The 21695-nt window shown below is 45.4% G+C and overlaps 1 protein-coding gene across 1 annotated transcript in view; it reads left to right on the forward strand.

The window, feature by feature from the left end:
• Nucleotides 1–1068: 1068 nt before the first annotated feature.
• The window catches only part of bin3 (bridging integrator 3), a 125355-nt gene continuing 104728 nt past the window's right edge, over nt 1069–21695 (forward strand). Inside the window, exons 1-2 of the mRNA XM_043681204.1 lie at nt 1069–1088; nt 6170–6218. Of these exons, the coding sequence (XP_043537139.1) occupies nt 1084–1088; nt 6170–6218 (54 nt within the window). The 5' untranslated portion in view covers nt 1069–1083. The remainder of the gene's footprint in view (nt 1089–6169; nt 6219–21695) is intronic.

The raw sequence follows: 21695 nt of genomic DNA on the forward strand, positions 1-21695 counted from the left end.
GAACTGTTCTGTGTACTTCCCGGCATAGCCGAAAAGACTGCATTGCCAGGAAATGCTGGGAATCTTCCTCAGGGTCAGGCAGCATGTGTGAAGAGAGAATTTTGGATCTGTGACTCTTCATCTTTCGATTCGGTACACAAAACAAGTCCTTGAAATTTCATCACAGCAATTACAGAGGAACCTCAATTATCCAAAGGACACAGGTGGGGAATATTTCGTTCGGATAATTGAATGCTGGATAACATAGTGAGCCAAGCATCGGGACCCTGTTCGGATAATCTGAAATTTGGTTCATTGAATGCCAGATAATCAAAGTTCCTTTTGTAATCTGACATATCTTTTGCTTTTGCTTCCTGTGCAATGTACTGCCATTCGCAGCTCATTGGGACACAGCTTTTTTTGGACGAGTTGGTCACTGTAGCCGACTGCTGCCATCTGATGTCTGCCCTGCCCTATCTCCAGTCTTGCCGTGTTGTCTTTGTGTACTCGCTGAAAACATTTCTTGCTCCACAGTTGCTGCCTGGACTGCTGATTCTATCCGTTTTAATTTTGGATCTCCAGCTTGATGTGACAGTTGTTAGTCGAGCTCCAGTTTCCCTCTTTGCAAGTTTTCAAATACCCATAAAGTTGCCATTGGCTGTTTTATGTGATAACCCGGTGATTGCAACAGGACAAGAGTGTTCTCAAGCTTTCTGTTTGTCTATCAAGACTTAACGCAAAATTGCACTCTGTTCACTCCCAGAGTTAATTCAGCTGTAGTCACTAAGTCCTGGAGCAAACATCTGGCTGCCAGTTTAACAAAAACTACTCTTTTTTTTGAAACATTTGCCCCTCTGTTGCAGGGGGAGATCCAGGCAACAGGAGCGAATTGGAGAGCCACTTTGGGATGAAATAATGTTGAACATTTTAGAGGAAGGCCCACCTGCATTTGAAAAAGAAAGGAGAGCCTAAGAATGGGTTGAATGGCAACGTTTTAACAGGGTTGGTGTTCATGGCTTCAGAAACTGCTGGAGCTGCCATGCTCTTTCTGGGGCTTGGAGTTCATGGAATCAGCTTTCCCCGCTCTGTGGTTTCAATTTCAGCATGAGGTGATTTTTATTTGCCAATGAGTACCTCGATAAAAAAGAAGCTTGTTCATCTCTATTGGGCGGTGTCAATTGTGTTACAGTTTTGGTCACCTTCATTAAGGAGGGAATGTAAACCATTGCAGCTGATACCAAGGAGGTTTTCTCAACTGGGACCTGGATGTCCTATGAGGAAAGGTTGGTCCAGTTGGGTTGGCTTTCACTGGAATCTAGAAAGTGAGGAGTGACTTGATTGAAATGTCGAATATCCTGAATGGCCTTGATGAGGGGTATGTGGATCTGATGTTTTCCCTTGTGGGTGATTCCAGAACAAGGGAATGCTGTTGAAAAATGATGGTGGCCATTTTTGGACAAATGAATCATTTTTGTTGAGGGTTGTAGTACTTTGGAGCCCCCTGCCTCAGGAAGTAGGGTCATTGAATATTTTTCAGGCAGAGGTGGGTGGATTTCTGTCAGGCAGCAAGTCCAAGGTTATTGGGAGTCGATGAAAGTGTGTATTGTGAAACACGGGCAGATGAGCCATGGTCCCATTGAATGTCAGAACAGGATCAAAGGTCGAAGGGTCTCCTACTGCTCTGAGTTGATTTGGCCTCTTGAACACCTTTGAACAATCAATCAGGATTCCTCCCCAGTTTCTAATCAACTGGTTTAGCTGGCTGGTATTATCAGACTTGGAGTTCGACGTGCTCTGCAGAAGGCTGGCATGGACTCTGGGTTCAATGGCCTCCTGTCAGGACCGTGATATCCCACTGAGTCTGCCTGAGCAAATTGTGGACCTGATGCATTGATATGGTTAGCAGGAGTGCCACACGGTCTTTGTGCATTTTGACTGGGTAAGCTTTCTCCTCTATTTTGAGGGATGGCCTGAGCAAACCCAAATAAGCCTGTAGACAGGCTGAGTTCAGGCCTGTTGGGGGATAAGAGCATTGTTTTCCCACATGAACCCATAAACAAAGTGTTTCTCCAAAGGCCTAATCCCAACATGGTATTCGGTCTGTTCAGGCCAAGCAAGATACTTCTCCCAAAAGGCTGGAACAGAGCCATGAGACACGAACGGACTTCCGTGGCAAGTGTATCATCAAATGGAGTCAAAGAGGACGTAGTACAGAGATAAGGGAAGCAAACATTGGCAGATGCCATCAGGTTTTTGATAAAAATAACATGAACCCATTCCCCAACCAACAATGACTTTGAGTTAAATAAATATTTTGTTCTTGGTGGTGAGATGGTTAGCAAAAGATCTTAGACTGTTGGGTAATTGTGTCCAAAAACTGAAAATATTCTTGGTCTGAAAAGCAGTGGTTCCCAGGTTTTGGATTGAAGGAACCTGCCCTTTGCTTTGCATGATAAAATACCTGAATAGACTCCCATGCTACATGTGCAAGCATGCAGAATACAAAGTGATGCAGAACTAAGGGTGAGAGCAATTTCTGCTTGTCTCTGATGTCTCCCAATAGCTGAGGAAGCTCCGGTCACTTAGCTATGCCTCATACATGAAGAGGAGTCCCAAGGTAAGTGCTGCAGGTTTGGAAGTCCTTGGAAGAAATGTCAACAAAGTGCAGTTGGGAGCGTATCCACCTCTGGGTCCCATGGCTTGACCACGCATTCAGCCTGACACTGCAGTGTGCAGTACCGAGGGAGCACAGCACTGTCAGAGGTGCCTACTCCCTTCCACCATTTTGAACAAGTGCAAGAGACTTCTCCCTGGTGTTCTAATATTTAATCATCAGTCAACATCACAGAAAGCAGATTCTCTTCCTACTCCCAACATTAAAACTGTGGCCTGTCTTCAGAAAGTACACAGTTAACTGTCAATTGGTTTGAGACATTAGATGGTCATGATATATATTTTACAAATATCAAATGCTTCTGTTGAAGCAAAAGGTCTCGTTGTTTCACCATGTCCCTTGGCTGTCCTTTCCTGACCAAGTGCAGGGCTGCATTTTTAAGTAATGCTTCAAATGGACATTGCAGAAGAGTTCAGAGGAACAAGGAATATCATTTCTCGGTCTGTACAAGATCTTGTGATCCCAGATATTGATCCGAGCATGGAACCTGGCTTGATAGATCATATGTTTCGTTTCTGGAGTTGGCCACCATGGCTGTTAGTTACTTCAAGATGTTCACACAAAATGTTTGTGAACGACAGAAAATTGTTATCGTTTCTTTTTTGGTGAAAACTTTTTTGATATTTGTGTAAGACAGTTGGAAAGATTGTAACACCATTAGCAGGAGAAAAAGCTCATTTGTTCGTGAAAACTATCTTTTGCAGATAGTTAATTTTGGAGAAATTTAACCCGTGTCTCAACTCTTGGAATTGTTACTTTGATGATTCCTTCCAATTTCTTTTCCTTGGACTGCGGAGACTGTTGTACAGTTTCTTCAAGTCTGGTGGCATGAACCTTCCATCATTTTGTTGCTGCTTCTGCTGAGTGATGCTGGTGGACTGAGTGAATGTGTGAGTACATGGTGCTTGATTGGCATCACATCTGCCAACGTTCACTTCCTCCCCCATCAGTGCTCAGTTGCTACCTTATGAACCATCCATAAGATGCACTGCCACAACTCACCAAGGTAGATATTTGGGAACACTACCATTTGCAGTTTTGAGCGATTGTTCCTCGTTCTGAACTGAACTCAAAAGACTTGAAGCCTGTTGACTTTCTGGTCTGTTTCAAAATTAGCAATGTAAGCATTCAAGTGCCAACCAGGCCACTTGATGCAGTGATGTGCTGTCTTGGAATTGATTCGCTTAGGTCACAATTGCTAATGACTTTCGACCAGTTTTATTTAAAAAATCTTTCACACAACTAACCCGTACAGATCTGCCTCTATTTTAAATCCAAATCCCCAAGATATCCCCTCTAACTTTACACCTTTCATCACAAAGGGCACCTTTGAGAATTTGCTTAGCATCGCTACCATTTCTGGGGAAAGGATATCTCTGTGAGCGTGTGAGTTATCGTACACATATGCAGCTGAGATGGAAAGTGCTTTGATGGTGAAAGGTACTTAAAAATAAAAAAAAATCTAAATCAACGTAATTGCTTGGAGAACCCTTTTCTTTCTGCAGCCCACGATTAACCCCTTCCTTATTCAGGGTTATTTTTGACAATGACTCATCCACATCCTCCTCTTCCGACTCTGTATTTATCACTCAATCCAACTACGCTGGAAATCGTGTAATGAGAGATTTTTAGCCAGTCTGTATTGCAGCCATTCAACCGATAATTGGAGTGAAACAAAATAAAAAGAGAGCCCCCCCCCACCCCCACACCCCCCCACGATGATCAGAATGATGAAAAAACTGCTTTGTGTCATGTGCTTGTTTTGCCCAGCTGGATGAGGTCACATTTATCCCTGGTTTGTGAAAATCGTTGCAGTGCGGCTTGTATTTTGACCATGGTTTGATGTTGCGACACAGGGCCTTCATGTAATTAGGTCTAATCATGACCTCTGAGAGTCCACTGTGATTTACCCGCCTCCAAGATCATATTTCACAAGGCATTCAGCAATTTGTAAGAGTTTATGACATTTCCTAATGTGACAACAAAGCGTAAGTAATTTACACATGGAAACAATTATTTAATTTCTGGTATCAGGAAAATATTTTAAAGATTGGTTTGCAATGAAAAATGGAGGAAACTGATTTGGCTCTGTTTAATCTGTGTACCTTGATGAATATCTATTTAAAACTTTGAACCAGCAGTAATCCTGCGATGTGACCAGTGCACTGAGCTGGTATAGATGTCCCGGATGGGATAGACAACTGCTGTAACCACTCTGTGAATGTTGCTTTTCCTTTCAGATGTGTTGTGCTGTTTCTCTTGTTCTGAAGTCAGATAGCTTTGCTCACAGATCAGTGCGTCTACTTTGGTTTGTCTGTCCTTTTATCTGTTATTTCAGAAATGATTGCCGCTGAGGAACAAAATGAGAATGGGAAGAGGATTTTTTTTTCAGATACACCGTGCCTGGGAATATCAACTCATAGAATATGGAAACTGATCCTTCGGCCCAACCAGTCCAATCCAACCAAATCTTAGACTAAACTAGTCCCACCTGCCTAGCCCTCCAAACCTTTCCTGTTCAGGAACTTATTCAAATCTTTATAAATCTTAAAAATCACACAACACCAGGTTATGGTCCAATAGATTTATTTGGAAGTCGAAGCTTTCAGAGCACCGCACCTTCATCAGGTAGTTGTCTCCACATCCACCACATGCTCTGGAAGTTCATTCCACACTCGAACGACTCTGTGTAAATCTAACTTATGTCCTTTCTTAAATCTTTCTTCTCTCCCCTTAAAAATATGCCCCTATGCCTTGAAGTCCCTCACTGTGGGGAAAAGACACTTGCCGTTCACCTTATCTGTATCCATCCCAGTGATTCCCATCCTCGCTGCATTATCCGATGCAGTCAGTTATTGATGTCTTAGGAGAAGTTTCAAAGATAGAACACTTCTCAGGCACTGAGTAAAGGTGCAAATGTATGTTCATTTCACTTCCCTGATTGTTTTTATGCTACCCTGGTGTTCACTTGCAGAAGGCCTCCCTGGTGCACTTCAGTCTCCATTTGTAGCCAGCTGGCTGTGGAATATTGGCAACTCAGGTTAAACCCATTCTTCACCCAGCTTCCTGTTGTGAGAGAGAGCCAAGAAATGAGAGCAAGCGTGTCTCCCGGAGTATCGCAGCCAGTGAACGGCATTGAATAAAACTGGAGATTTCCGTTAGTGCTCTCCTTCTGCGCTTTTCCCTCATCCCTCCAGCCCCTCACACTGGCATGTTAAAAATAGACAGGATCCTTGCGCTACCACCCTGCCCTCCTCCTCCAAACTTGTGAGGCATTGGCACACTCGAGAGCGGAGAATCTGGCTTGTCTGCTTCGAAACACCATGGACTTTGGATGTGTTTGTGTATCCTGTGTCCGTTAACTATCTTTTGTCACAGTATGGGGAGACATCTAGTGTGTGCAGTCAGTACATTGGAAAAGCAAGGTGTTATATTCTCAGAGCATTTTATGACATTGTCTGTTACAAGGGTCTCTGAGCACAAAGAATGGTGAAATCTTGCATTTGGTTTTTACAGGATTCCTTTCAAGATCGGTCAGCCCAAGAAACAGATTGTGCCGAAGACTGTAAGTATAAGATTTCAAAGCCAAAGAATATTTTTATTCTCTCACGGTCAGCTAAATTCTTCATCAGTTTGCACTGTTTGGACAGGACTGTTGAATATTTTGATGCCATATATTAGCAGGAAGTGGTCTGAAATTGAAATGACCCCTTCTCTCCAAAATCTATATTGTGCAAATAGACATGTTGAGAATTCACTGTGGAAAGAACAGAGAGCTGAATATATTTCATGTCACTTTGTGCGTTTCCAGTCAGATTTCCAACAAATGCTCATGGATGGAGAAAGACAGAAATCTGGAAGCTGATGTTGAGAAAGAACACTGCTTTATCTGGGAGAAGATGACACCTCACTGAGTTGGGCGCACATAGTTCCAACATTGACTTCAGATTCAGATTAAGCTTGCAAAGCTTGTTCCCCACGAAGTTTATATTCGTTAGAAGGTGTTCCTTCATCACTGTCTAACTCTCTCTTTCCACTTGGCTTGATGTTCAGATTGAGATTCCAGCTCCTGCTTTGGGCTCAGTGCTGCACCTTACTAGTTCTGCTGGCTGAATTTTGTGAGACGCAGAGTGACGTACCTGTTGCCAGGTGATCTGCAGAGGGCACTGTGATATTTGGGTGACTTCACCTTGCTGAGTCTGAGAAACCATTCCTTCCAGCACACTCCAGGCTGCTGTGTCCAGCGGCCCGTCCCCACATTCCAGAGAAATCAGTCAGTCAGTCATTTAAGTGCAAATTGCTGGCCTGAAGCCTGAAACTTGTGAGCACTGTTCCTCCATCAAACAGCAGTAAACTCTGACCTGTGGCTGGGACTATTTCACAATTAGACTTTTGTGGCATTTGGGCACACAAGTGGATCTTGAAGGCTGAATAATGCATTGTGTGTTATGTGGTACGGTGCTCCTGTAATAATCCCTGATGATCAAAGTGTGCCAAATTGCCCCTTAACTGTTTCTTGTGAACACTTGGTCTGCTCTGAATTTTCTCATGTTATCCTACTTTATTGTAAAATATGAAACTATGCCCTCTGCCAAGCTGTCGGTTCAGATTTGTGCCAGGGTATTGATTCTGCTGCAGGATGGATGGGCACAGCCCCCTCTTGCACCTTGGTCATGTTTCTGCGTCACCTCTTCTCCGTCTGACCTTGGCTGCACGCCAGAATGCTGTGGGTCACGTAAGAATCAGAGTAGTCTGGCCTCGTGTTTGAAGGGTTTGACCCAAGAGCCAGATTGTTCAGCTTTTGGTGTTGGAAGTTGTTTTCTGGTTTTGAGGGTGGTTTGCACATGCAATCAATTGGTACAATGGCCTCCTCATTTGCTCACTGGACAATTCAGCATTGGTGTTCCGAGAAGTTGCAATGTATCTTGACAAGGTCATCAAAAATGCAAACCTGAGAACTCATGGTGATTATTATAGGATGAGATTTGGAAAGTAGGGCAGTTGTGTTAAATTGCTGTCCGATCAGGGATAAATTGCATTCGGACAGCTGTGATTTTCAAGTACGTATTTCGGAGCACTAGCAAAGGTCCCAAATTGATGTGCAATTAAGACTGTGTTCAGTTCCAATCTCCCTGCTTTTGGAAAGGAATTGTAAAACTTGAGAGGCTGCAACAAAGATTTACAAGCATGTTACCGAACTTGGAGGATTTGAAGCACAGGGAGAGGCTGAGTAGTCTGGGGATATTTTCTGTGAAGCTTTGGAGGCTGAAGGGTGATCTTACAGAGGTTTATAAAATCATGAGGGGAATGGATAGGGTAAATAGATAAAGTCTTTTCCCAGGGTTGGGGGAGTCCAGAACTAGAGGTCATAGGTTTAAGGTGAGAGGGGAAGGATTTAAAAAGGATCTCAGGGGTAACTTTTCACGCAGAGGGTGGTATGTGTATGGAATGAGCTGCCAGAGGAAGTGGTGGAGGCTGGTACAATGACAACATTGAAATGGCACCTGGATGGGTATATGAATAGGAAGGGTATAGAGGGATATGGAGGAGAAAGTGAGGTCTGCAGATGCTGGAGATCAAAGTTGAAACTTTATTGCTGGAACAGCACAGCAGGTCAGGCAGCATCCAGGGAACAGGAGATTCGACGTTTCGGGCACAGGCCCTTCTTCAGGAATGAGCAGAGAGTGTTCAGCAGGAGAAGATAAAAGGTAGGGAGGAGGGACTTGGAGGAGGGGAGTTGGAAATGTGATAGGTGGAAAGAGGTCAAGGTGAGGGTGATAGGTCGGAGTAGGACGGAGGCGGAGAGGTCAAGAAGAAGACTACAGGTCAGGAAGGCTTGACCTGCAGTCTTCTTCTTGACCTGTCCGCCTCCATCCTACTCCGACCTATCACCCTCACCTTGACCTCTTTCCACCTATCACATTTAGCAGTCTTCTTCTTGACCTGCAGTCTTCTTCTTGACCTGTCCGCCTCCATCCTACTCCGACCTATCACCCTCACCTTGACCTCTTTCCACCTATCACATTTCCAACTCCCCTCCTCCAAGTCCCTCCTCCCTACCTTTTATCTTCTCCTGCTGAACACTCTCTGCTCATTCCTGAAGAAGGGCCTGTGCCCGAAACGTCGAATCTCCTGTTCCCTGGATGCTGCCTGACCTGCTGTGCTATTCCAGCAATAAAGTTTCAACATAGAGGGATATGGGCCAAGTGCTGGCAAGTAGACTGGATTAATTTAGGATATCTGGATGACAGGGATGAGTTGGTCCAAAGACTCTGTTTCCATGCTTTACATCTCGATGACTGTCATGTTATTTGTGTCAGGTGTGACTTGACAGGTTGGGGTTCTTGTCTCCAGAGATGAGAAGGCTGAGGGGTCACTATAACGGGTGTCTTCAGAATTATGAAAGGCGAGGAGTGGAAAAGTGATCCCACTTGAAAGAATTCACAACTAGACGTGAGATGGTCACCAAGAAGTCCAGTTGTGAATTGAGGAGAAAGTTCTTCAGCCACGGACAAGGGTGAGAATATGAAAATCACAGCTTCAGAGAGTGCTTGAGGTGAAGTGAGGTAAATGAGGGAGAGGCAAGAGACATTGTTCAGTGTGAGGAAGCTCATGTTGAGCATAAACATCAGCATGGATAATTGGGTACATGGTCATTGAGCGATAAAATTCTGTTATGACAAAGGGTAAACCCTCCTGCTTAATTTAAAACGAGCAACACAGAAAAAACTTATCCCGTGCAGTAATCTGTGAAAATTCGAGAGGTCAAGAACTAGTTTAAAGTAAAAATTAACAACTGTATTTCTTAAAGTATAACAGAGAATAATGAACTAACAACTATTTAAAACTCCTTTCTCGAAACTATCTTTTACTTTCCCTTCTATAATTCTAGTCTGATAAACCCCCGATTAAGATTTACCAAAAATTCAAATTTCAAAACCAACCAGCTGTCGAATCTTCCTTTATATCTTCCTCTGACTTTTTTTCTGCTTCTTAGGGATTTCTGCCTCACAGGTCACTGAACGATAAAGGTACCTTTAACAGAGCTATTCTCCGGGCAGTCTGCAGATGTCGTTGGCTTGGCAGTTCTCCTCTTAACTGTTCAATTCTCCCCAGTCTTATACCTCCAAAGCATCAGATTGTGTCATTGGTTTTAAGATTGTCAATGTACAAATTTCAAACTTGATTGGAGTTTGGTTTTTTTGTGGTACAATTTAAACGGATTGGCCGAATTCAAATTTGTTTTTGTCTCCAGGCAACCAACTACACTAGCTGCTGGACCACATGTTACACTATATCTGGTTTAGAACACTTGGTGCTGTCAGGTAGTTCTGCTAGCTACCCTTACTCCTTCATAACCATTCCATGTGACAAATAAAAGGTGGGTTACCCTCCAAATGTGTTGAAAGTGGTGGATCTGTTCCTGAAGATTATCTCCACGTTTGTCATTCTGAAAGTTTGCCCTGTCACTGGGCTTCTTATCCAGTAGCATTATCTTCAAAGGATAATACTGATATGTGATACCCAGTGTGAAAATTCCCTGGCAATACCTGTGTGCCAACACTGATATGCACAAGCATCCTTGTCTTGTTTGGGCTAAATTCCCACTTGCTTTGTTTTAAAACTACACAGGGGAGTAAAAAGCTAAATATTTAAAAGCAAACGCACAAATATCTTGGGTTTATACAGAAACCAGTTGCATTGGTGTGGATTTGAAGGAGCAGCTGTGCTCTTGTGGCAACCCCTTTCCCATTGCCCCTCAACACGCCTCCTCCATGAATCAGAGTCTGGAAAGGAACTTGATTTTAATGCAAATGGTGATTTAAATAGTTCCTTGAAGGCTATATCTCGGTAAAATACTGGCTTTTGTTGATAATTGCCTGTGAGTCACTCTGTGTGAGCACCTCGTGCTCTGAAGCAGAGCAGCAGTTCAAATTTCATCTCGAGTTTGCATGATGACCTGTGTTTCTCACAAACAATTGGCAGTACATTCCTTCCAGGTATCATGGTTGAGCATCTTGTTGTCTTTTTTGAAAAAAAAGGTCCAAAATTTTAAAAACAACAACATGTATATCCTTCCCTTGACCACCCACACCCCCCCGCCTTCTCACCCAGCTCTCCCAGCTCAGTCTGCAGTTAGAGGATTGAGCATTTGGGAAGGAGATGAGGGGAAATTTCCTCACTTCATGGCCGATATATCTTGGGAATTGCTGCAGCGTTCTGAGGTGACCGAGTATATTCAAGGCTGGTATTGGTGCGTGTTTGGACCCTCAACGAATGCAGGGAGAGCGCTACAAAGTGCAACTTAAGCTGTGATCTTAGCAAGGGTCTGAGGGACAGATATATCCATTGCTTTTCACATTGGCCTTTGAGGAGAATTTTGTTCTTGTATGGGATGTGTCACTGACAAAGCCAGCATTTGTTCTCCATTTCTAATTGGCCTTAAATCGAATGGTTGCTGAATCATCTCACGGTGCAGTTGAGAGTCAGACAGTTGGCTGTGGTATGGCACGTGTGAGAGGCCAGACTGGGCAAGGACTGCTGATATCCATTCCTGGAGGAAATCTGACCATCGGTGTGTGTTTTTATAAGAATCCCTGATCGCTTCATGGTTACTATGACTGAGAATAGTTTTCCGTTCTCCAATTACTAATTACATGGAAACACCACTGTCTGCCATGATGGAATTTGAACCCAAGATCCCAGAGCATTGCTGGGTTACTTGTGATGACTAGTCCAGTGGTGTGACCACTATATCACCATCTCCTGGTGTTTTTTTTCAATGTTTCTGATTATACCTTTTATACGGGATGGAATGATAATGAAGATGTGAGCTTTAAAATTGTCCGGCTTGGGGCAATAATGATTACTGGACAGCATGTAACTGCACAACAGACCACCAGTCATGAACCATTGGTTTCATTGTCAGCTATTTGTTGTTCCAATGCTAATTGTATTAGCTGTTTCATTCCATTACCTTATCCTATCACATGACACATTGTGGAAGGTTGCACACCAGAAGTGATGCAGGAGTTGTATTCCGCTGAGTTTACAGAAGTTGCACTTGTTCAGAAGAGCCTCACTGATGTTAATCATGTCACACTGAGCACCACAGTCTTGGAATATAGTCTGATCCAACCTCGAGTGTACACCTTAGACATGTTGAAGTTGTACAAACAGGTCTCGTCTGGTAGACAGCGCAGCAGAGCAATACAGTATCGTTCATGTATTAAGATGTTCCCTGGGGCATATGTGGCTACCTTTTATTGAGCCACAGTTATGTTTGTCGTCAACTGATTGCAGAATGCTGCTTTGGGTGTGGTTGCAGTGTTACTTGATATTGATTGGCTCTGCAAATTTGTCAGCGTGTGTTTAAACCACCTTGTGTTCACTTGTATTTCCTCAGGAAGGTGTACAAATGTGAGCAGGAATCCTCCAGTGTTGCATGAACGAGTTCACAAGCTCACGGGTGAATTTTCACACAACCAATCCTTGTGCAATTCCAGGGATCTGACAGGAAGCTCCCAGTCTGACAGAGACTTGTGTTGTCTTCTATTCTTTTGCTTATGGCATTGTTTCCAAATGTGTCTGAAAATTGTGAAAGAATTCTTCAATCTTTAGTGGCTGGCGTTGTCCTTTCACTGCCATGGCAGTGGATCATGCTGGTTGCCCATGTAAGTCTTGAAGACAAATTGTGTGAAAGTTAGGGCTTCATCTCTGTTGGCAGTATGAATTTTACCATCTGTAGCGAGGCAGGACCAGAGACTAGCTGCAGATTGTCCTATCATCTATCCTGAGGTGTTTCTTTATTGTGTATCTCTCTTGCAACCATTAAGAGCTCCTGATGGTATGTCCCATTTTCCCTACTTGAAAAAGAAATAAATCAAGAGCCAAATAATGTGTATTGATGTTCACTATTTTGGGGCATCCCTGAGCATTTCACAGCCAGTGTCGGCACTGTTGTTTTGCAGAAAACACATCAGTTTCGTTGTGCAAAGCAAGCTTCCACAGTGTCTGTGTGATGTTACTTAAAAGGGAGGTAAATATTAGAGAGTGCTAAAGGCCACTCAAAATCTTTTAGCTTTGTGCCCCCTGTTCAATTGAGTGTGTAGACCGTTGATTATTTTTATTACAGGCTGTGCACACGTGGCCCCTCACGAGGATACTTGACTTGGATGGGAACTTGCAGCTTGCTGCAGACTATGTAGCTTCAGGCAATATTTAGGACCTGTCTCTACAACACCTGCAAGGCATGGGGGCCTCGGTTTAACTTCTCATCTGGGCATTGGGTGGAAGCTAACAGCTATGCATTTCTGCAAGTGGGGGGACATGAATTTGAAATTCACCTGGAAATTGCTGGAGAAACTCAGCAGCATCTATGGGAAGAAAGCAGAAGTAATGTTTTAAGTGCGGTGAGTCTTCATCAGGACCCTGATGCTGTCTTTGGATGGATGGAGTTTGGCAAAACCTGATTAAAGCAGCTGGAGGAGAATTATAAATTGAGCAACAGTGAACATTATTATCAGAATGGTCAGATGTTTACAGGGTAAGCATGATCAGGATTCAAAGGGGGGGCATTCTTCCAACCGTTTGTGGCCTTGGAGAGATTGACATGACTGTCTCCCTACACTTCTGCTGTATTTCATTGGCTGTGAAGCAGTCGAGGATATCCCAACATAGTGAAAGATGTTCCGTGAATTCTTTGCTGTTTGTGGCTCTATGATGTAGGCTATTGCAACATTGCTCTGAGTGCTGATTGTTGCGTGATACAAGTTGGCCAGAATTCTCCTCTTCCTCCTTCATACGGTTCTGCATCAAACCTTGAGAGCAGACAGACAGTTCGCATTGGAAAGACGGCACCTCTTCACATTGCATTGGTCCCTCAGTACTGACCTGAAGTACCTTCCTGGGTGATGCACTAGAGCCTCTGGAATAGAGCGGCACTATGCCTTCGGTTCAACTCTCATCTGAAAGCTGCAAATGCTTGTGTGGATTGAGCACTGGCAAAACCCATTCTGCATGAGACATGTGGATTGAAGTGACAAGTGAGCATGTGGAGTGATTGTATGAGAATATGGTGTGGTTGTGAATTCAGAGCTTTATTATCAAACGGATTTGTTCCTAAGAATTCCCGTAAGCAAATGGACTACTTAACGCTGGAATGTCAGGTTAATTGTGGAGCTAATTCTCTGAGACACACCCATGGCCCAGTTGTCGAAAAATATTGCTCCCAACTGCCCCTGCAAGTCTTATCAGGTAGCTTAGAGATTGCCATTTTGTTGGCTCTGATGTTAAAATGTCTGCATACCACAGAGATGTGAAGACAGGTACAAAGAGAGACAGGCACTGGAGCTAGTCTGCTCAGCAGCAACTCAATAATGTCCTGAATAGTTTCACTGCGGCATCAATAATGTGTGTGCCCCTGATTACCTTGGTTGTGCTGTTGGTGAATATGCCTCCATCTCCCTTGGTCCTGAGTTTGGTCCTGAGTCCTTAACCTCTTTGCTTTTTAATCTTTTCCTGCAAATACCTCTTTCATCCGCGATCAAGTTTGTTTTTTGGCCTCAAGTCCTAGTTTCAAATTTGGATTTGATAAAACATTTGCCAAGTGCCTTGGGATTTCTCACCACATGAAAGATGTTACAAAGCAGCAGGAATTACCTCTGAATGTGCTTCACAGGAGTATTCCCAGCGACAGGTTTGACATTGAGCCACACAGGAGATATTGGGACAGATAACCAAATGCTCAACCAAAGAACTAGATTGAAGGCTATTGGAAAAAATGCTCCTCCTTTCTGGCAATTCCATTTGCCCCCTGTTGTACAGGAACTGGCAGGTCCTGGAGCATGGCTCATTGGCTTTGAGCAAGTTCCCATTTGTCGCTGCAGTGACAGAGTGCCAGAGCTTGATGCTTTCCTCTGCCATTCTGTGTTTCTCCTTTCTCTTCTCTCCAGGTCATTCTGGGCTCTTCTGATGCTGTTTTGTCAGGAGACTGTGTGGCTGATCGTTTCATACCCACCAGAGATGCTCTGATCCACTGCAATGCTGTATGCCGGAAAGGAGCAGAGGGGAGAGAGAGAGAGTCTCTCACCCGCGATGCTGTTCCAATGCCATGAAAACGGGTTCCACACTTCCCTGACAATTTTATTTTCTGCAGTTTGTGTTTATGTCCAGCTTTCTCCTTTGGTGATTTTTACCCTGCAGTGAGACTGGTCACACAGTGCCAGCCACTGTTGCCACTGCATGGAGCACCATTGCAATGTGGAGTGGCAGGTCTCTCTGTCTGTCTATCTTATTCTCAGTCAGGCAGACAGTCTGGGCTACTGGCTCAGTGTATATGCAGAGATCCAGTGACTAGCAGAGTTTGTGACATGCTGAGTGGGGAGTGGTGAGGTTGCAGGTTGAGGAACAGAGGAAGAAGAGGTTGTGTAGAGAGAGTGCAGCTGAAATTCGCTTCTTGGCAAATGTAGAGGGAAGGGTGGCAGAATGTTGAGTACAAGGGCCTATGCATAATGACTGATGTCTACATAACCTTGGTGCCATCTCACTTATAACCTCAATACCCTCTGAATATGGTAGGCCCCTGCATTATGAGGGATGTAGCAATGTAGTTCCTACTGGTGTGATAAATAAAGATTGTCAGTCTTTTTGTTCAGTCCCCACCTGATCTGAGAAGTGCTCTCTTGTTCTATGCAGTGCCCCGGAAAGGATCATATATTGTAGTTGTACATTGCATGAAATCCCGTTCTGGAACAGAACAGGACACTGATTTTGAAACTGAACTGATTCAAAAAGGCACCTCGAGTGTGTTTCTCAGAGCGGATTGATGGACTTTGTTTTAACTTTTTAAATTTCAAGTGACATGGGTGTCACTGGCAATGCCGTAATTTATTGCCCAATCCTTTGAACTGATTAACTAGATTGGGACGTTCTGGAGGGCAGTTAGAAGTCAATCAACCATATCAGTGTGGGTCTGGAGTCCAATGTCGGCCAGACTGGGTGAGGATAGCACATTTCCTTCACTGAAGAACATGAGAGAACCTGCTAGAGATTTGTGGCTATTGATGATAGTTTCATGATCCTGAGGCTTGAGACTGGTTTTATATTCCTGATATTAATTGAATTTAAGTTCCACCATTTGCTGTGGTGGGATTGGCCCATGTGCTTCCAGTCCAGTGATATCACATACTGCCGTGGTCTCCCCATTTTGTGAAGGGAAGTGACTCTGGCACCCAGTACCATGTAACAGTGTGAGCTGTCTTCCTGTGGGTAATTGAGACTGAGTACAGTACTCTGAAGGGGTGATGTGGGGCGCTGAGCGATCGTGGATCTGGTTTAGTGTAAAGCTTGGTAGGCAAATGCTGACTGGATGGAGAATTGCAAAACAAGCCCCTATGGGTGAAGACCTGTTTCCTCACCTCATTCTTAAATGACTGACCCAGCAGCATAGAAGGAAGCCATTCAGCCCATTGTGACTGTTCTGGCTCTCAGAACGTTTTGATGCCATTCTGCTGCCTTGTCCCTGGAAGACTGCACGGTGATGACTAGTCAAATAGAAATAATAACCTCTGGAATACCTGGATTGAACTTGCCTCCTGTCACTTCCAGGCAGTGCATTCCATACCCGAAACAAATCAGTGTGGCTATTCCCTTACACTCACCCGCTGCAGTCAATGCGACCTGCTGCTTCTTGACATAATTATGTTCACCGTCATTGTTTGGTAAGTGTAAAAACACTCTGAGATTTGAACTGGTGAAGAGGGCACAATAGTCATGTCTTCTTGTCTAAATGGTGGCCAGAACGATGACGTTCAGGAGTATGTTGTTTTGAGATGGCTGTAAACAGAAATATTACAACTCAGCAGAACATCAGAGTTTACTTCAGATTGAAAAGAAATCTTTGGCTTGAGGCAAGTGCAGATAAACAGCAGCTTTGTTCAACCACAAACTAATTAAGCTTTGCCTCACTCAATACCCGTATTGGTAAGTCTTTAATTAAATGAGTGCAATTGGTTCTGCAGTCTGTTTGGAAATCCAGGTTGAATACCATTTTCATGTTAACCAAAGTTGTTCAGTACCCAGCTTCCTGACACTGAATTTCTGTGCAGTTGGAACTCTGACTGACGTGACACATGGTACAACCTTGTTGCCACTTGCACAGAACGTGGGGGCTTTTAAAGCTGTGGGAAAACTACAGGTCTGAATATGAAATAGTTCTTGCAGTGCAGACTGAGAGAGGTTAGGATTTCTGTTTCTGTAACTGGTAAATGATTCATTGGGTCCTGTGCCTGTCAGAATACTTCCCGGGCATGGACAGGGAGATATTCCGGTTAGAGGCGCAGACACGGACAGGGAGATATTCTGGTTAGAGCCGCAGACACGGACGGGGAGATATTCCGGTTAGAGCCACAGACACGGACAGGGAGATATTCCGGTTAGAGCCACAGACACGGTCAGGGAGATATTCCGGTTAGAGCAGACACAGACAGGGAGATATTCCGGTTAGAGCAGACACAGACAGGGAGATATTCCGGTTAGAGCCACAGACACGAACAGGGAGATATTCCGGTTAGAGCAGAAACGGACAGGGAGATATTCCGGTTAGAGCAGACACAGACAGGGAGATATTCCAGTTAGTGCAGACACAGACAGGGTGATATTCCGGTTAGAGCCACAGACACGGACAGGGAGATATTCCGGTTAGAGCCACAGACACGGACGAGATATTCCGGTTAGAGCCGCAGACACGGACAGGGAGACATTCCGGTTAGAGCAGACATGGACTGGGAGATATTCCGGTTAGAGCCGCAGACACAGACAGGGAGATATTCCGGTTGGAGCCGCAGACACGGACAGGGAGATATTCCGGTTAGAGCCACAGACACGGACACGGAGATATTCCGATTAGAGCCGCAGACACGGACAGGGAGATATTCCGGTTAGAGGCGCAGACAGGGAGATATTCTGGTTAGAGCAGACACGGACAGGGAGATATTCCGGTTAGAGCCACAGACACGGACAGGGAGATATTCCGGTTAGAGCAGACACAGACAGGGAGATATTCCGGTTAGAGCCACAGACACAGACAGGGAGATATTCCGGTGAGAGCCACAGACACGGACAGGGAGATATTCCGGTTAGAGCAGACACCAGACAGGGAGATATTCCGGTTAGAGCCACAGACACGGTCAGGGAGATATTCCGGTTAGAGCCACAGACACGGACAGGGAGATATTCCGGTTAGAGCAGACACAGACTGGGAGATATTCCGGTTACAGCAGACACGGACAGGGAGATATTCCGGTTACAGCAGACACGGACAGGGAGATATTCCGGTTAGAGCCACAGACACGGACAGGGAGATATTCCGGTTAGACCCACAGACACGGACAGGGAGATATTCCAGTTAGAACAGACACGGACAGGGAGATATTCCGGTTAGTGCAGACACGGACAGGAAGATATTCCGGTTAGAGCAGACACGGACAGGAAGATATTCCGGTTAGAGCAGACAAGGACAGGAAGATATTCCGGTTAGAACAGACAGGGACAGGGAGATATTCCGGTTAGAGCAGACACAGACAGGGAGATATCCCGGTTGGAGCCACAGACACGGACAGGGAGATATTCCGGTTGGAGCCACAGACACGGACAGGGAGATATTCTGGTTAGTGCAGACACAGACAGGGAGATATTCCGGTTAGAGCCACAGACACGGACAGGGAGATATTCCGGTTAGAGCAGACTTGGACTGGGAGATATTCCGGTTAGAGCCACAGACACGGACAGGGAGATATTCCGGTTAGAGCAGACACGGACAGGGAGATATTCCGGTTAGAGGCGCAGACACGGACTGGGAGATATTCCGGTTAGAGCCACAGACACGGACAGGGATATATTCCGGTTAGAGCAGACACGGACAGGAAGATATTCTGGTTAGAACAGACACGGACAGGGAGATATTCCGGTTAGAGCAGACACGGGCATGGAGATATTCCGGTTAGTGCAGACACGGGCAGGAAGATATTCCGGTTAGAACAGACACGGACAGGAAGTAATTCCGGTTAGAACAGACAGGGACAGAGAGATATTCCGGTTAGAGCAGACACAGACAGGGAGATATTCCAGTTAGAGCAGACACAGACAGGTAGATATTCCGGTTAGAGCCACAGACACGGACAGGGAGATATTCCGGTTAGATCCACAGACACGGACAGGGAGATATTCCGGTTAGAGTCACAGACACAGACAGGGAGATATTCCGGTTAGAGCAGACACGGACAGGGAGATATTCCGGTTAGAGCAGACACGGACTGGGAGATATTCCGGTTAGAGCAGACACGGACAGGGAGATATTCCGGTTAGAGCAGACACGGACAGGGAGATATTCCGGTTAGAGCAGACACGGACAGGGAGATATTCCGGTTAGAGCAGACACGGACAGGGAGATATTCCGGTTAGAGCAGACACGGACAGGGAGATATTCCGGTTAGAGCCACAGACACGGACAGGGAGATATTCCGGTTAGAGCCACAGACACGGACAGGGAGATATTCCGGTTAGAGCCACAGACACGGACAGGAAGTAATTCCGGTTAGAGCAGACACAGACAGGGAGATATTCCAGTTAGAGCAGACACAGACAGGTAGATATTCCGGTTAGAGCCACAGACACGGACAGGGAGATATTCCGGTTAGAGCCACAGTCACGTACAGGGAGATATTCCGGTTAGAGCTGACACGGACAGGGAGTTATTCCGGTTAGAGCCGCAGACACGAACAGGGAGATATTCCGGTTAAAGCAGACACAGACAGGGAGATATTCCGGTTAGAGCAGACACAGACAGGGAGATATTCCGGTTAGAGCCACAGACATGGACAAGGAGATATTCCGGTTAGTGCAGACACAGACAGGGAGATATTCCGGTTAGAGCCACAGACACGGACAGGGAGATATTCCGGTTAGAGCAGACACGGACAGGGAGATATTCCGGTTAGAACCGCAGACACGGACAGGGAGATATTCCGGTTAAAGCAGACACGGACAGGGAGATATTCCGGTTAGAGCCACAGACACGGACAGGGAGATATTCCGGTTAGAGCAGACACGGACAGGAAGATATTCCGGTTAGAACAGACACGGACCCGGAGATATTCCGGTTAGAGCAGACACGGACAGGGAGATATTCCGGTTAGTGCAGACACAGACAGGGAGATATTCCGGTTAGAGCCGCAGACACGGAAAGGGAGATATTCCGGTTAGAGCCACAGACACGGACAGGGAGATATTCCGGTTAGAGCAGACACTGACAGGGAGATATTCCGGTCAGAGCCGCAGACGCGGACAGGGAGATATTCCGGTTACAGCAGACACGGAAAGGGAGATATTCCGGTTAGAGCCACAGACACGGACAGGGAGATATTCCGGTTAGAGCAGACACGGACAGGGAGATATTCCGGTTAGAGCAGACACGGACAGGGAGACATTCCAGTTAGAGCCGCAGACGTGGACAGGGAGATATTCCGGTTAGAGGCGCAGACACGGACTGGGAGATATTCCGGTTAGAGCAGACACGGACAGGGAGATATTCCGGTTAGAGCCACAGACACGGACAGGGAGATATTCCAGTTGGAGCCTCAGACACGGACAGGGAGATATTCCGGTTAGAGGCTCAGGCACGGACAGGGCGATATTCCGGTTCGAGCCACAGACACGGACAGGGAGATATTCCGGTTCGAGCCACAGACACGGACAGGGAGATGTTCTGGTTAGAGGCGCAGACACGGACAGGGAGATATTCCGGTTGGAGCCGCAGACACGGACAGGGAGATATTCCGGTTGGAGCCGCAGACATGGACAGGGAGGGAGATATTCCGGTTAGAGCAGACACGGACAGGAAGATATTCTGGTTAGAACAGACACGGACAGGGAGATATTCCGGTTAGAGCAGACACGGGCATGGAGATATTCCGGTTAGAGCAGACACGGGCAGGGAGATATTCCGGTTAGAGCAGACACGGACAGGGAGATATTCCGGTTGGAGCCGCAGACACGGACAGGGAGATATTCCGGTTGGAGCCGCAGACATGGACAGGGAGATATTCCGGTTAGAGCCACAGACACGGACAGGGAGATATTCTGGTTCGAGCAGCTTTGCAACTGTCTTTGTTTCAATTTCAAGCACAACAGAAGTGTTTTTTGTGTTGAATATTGTCTGGTGGTCATCATTTATGAACGTCTCTGCTTTCTGAATGCCACTTGCGTATTTTGGCACCTGAACTGTTTGATCCTGTCTTTCATGCAGTTCGGTGTTACGTGGATGACATAACTCATTGTGTAATCCTGAGACCTGGACTAACACTCTACAGATGAGTTCAGATCCCAACAGATCAGCTGAACAAGTTAAATAATTCATAATTAAAGTAAATTTCAAATGTAAAAAAAAATTCATGCATGAAGCTGTTGTAAAAACCCATCTCGTTGACTGATGATCTTCAGGAAAGGAAATCAACCATCTTGACCCAATCTGGTGCCCTGTGGCCCCATTGCCATCAAATTTGAACTGTCTCTGAAATGGCCCAAAAACCCAACCAATTGGTTTGACAAATAGCTGACCCTGACTTTAAGGGAAAGACTTTCAACATACTGAGTTGTCATCGAACTCAGACAGTTTTCTCTCAGTGTCTTGGGCATGGCAGTTCGCACAAGTTTCACATGTTAATTCTGCAAGAAATGATCTGATTTTCATCTGAATGAATGAATGTTGTCTGCTTCTGCCACATCTTGATCATTGAGCCACTTGCCAACTGGAATCAGTGTTTCTGCAGGAGTTTGGTGCTATTAAACTTGGAGCCACACAACTTTGGGCCTTGGGACAGTTTCTGACCTTGGTGGGAATGTGCTGTGCTGGGAAGTTGCTCACTTAAGTAGGTATGATCAGGGCAGTGATATTCCTGGCTTTTCAGGGATCGCCACTTTCAGCTGCATGTTGATGACCAAAGAGACATGCACTTTGTCCTGCACTCAGGATCAGTGCGATCAC

Source organism: Chiloscyllium plagiosum, chromosome 42 (assembly GCF_004010195.1).
Source record: "Chiloscyllium plagiosum isolate BGI_BamShark_2017 chromosome 42, ASM401019v2, whole genome shotgun sequence".
In the NCBI taxonomy this organism is placed as follows: domain Eukaryota; kingdom Metazoa; phylum Chordata; class Chondrichthyes; order Orectolobiformes; family Hemiscylliidae; genus Chiloscyllium; species Chiloscyllium plagiosum.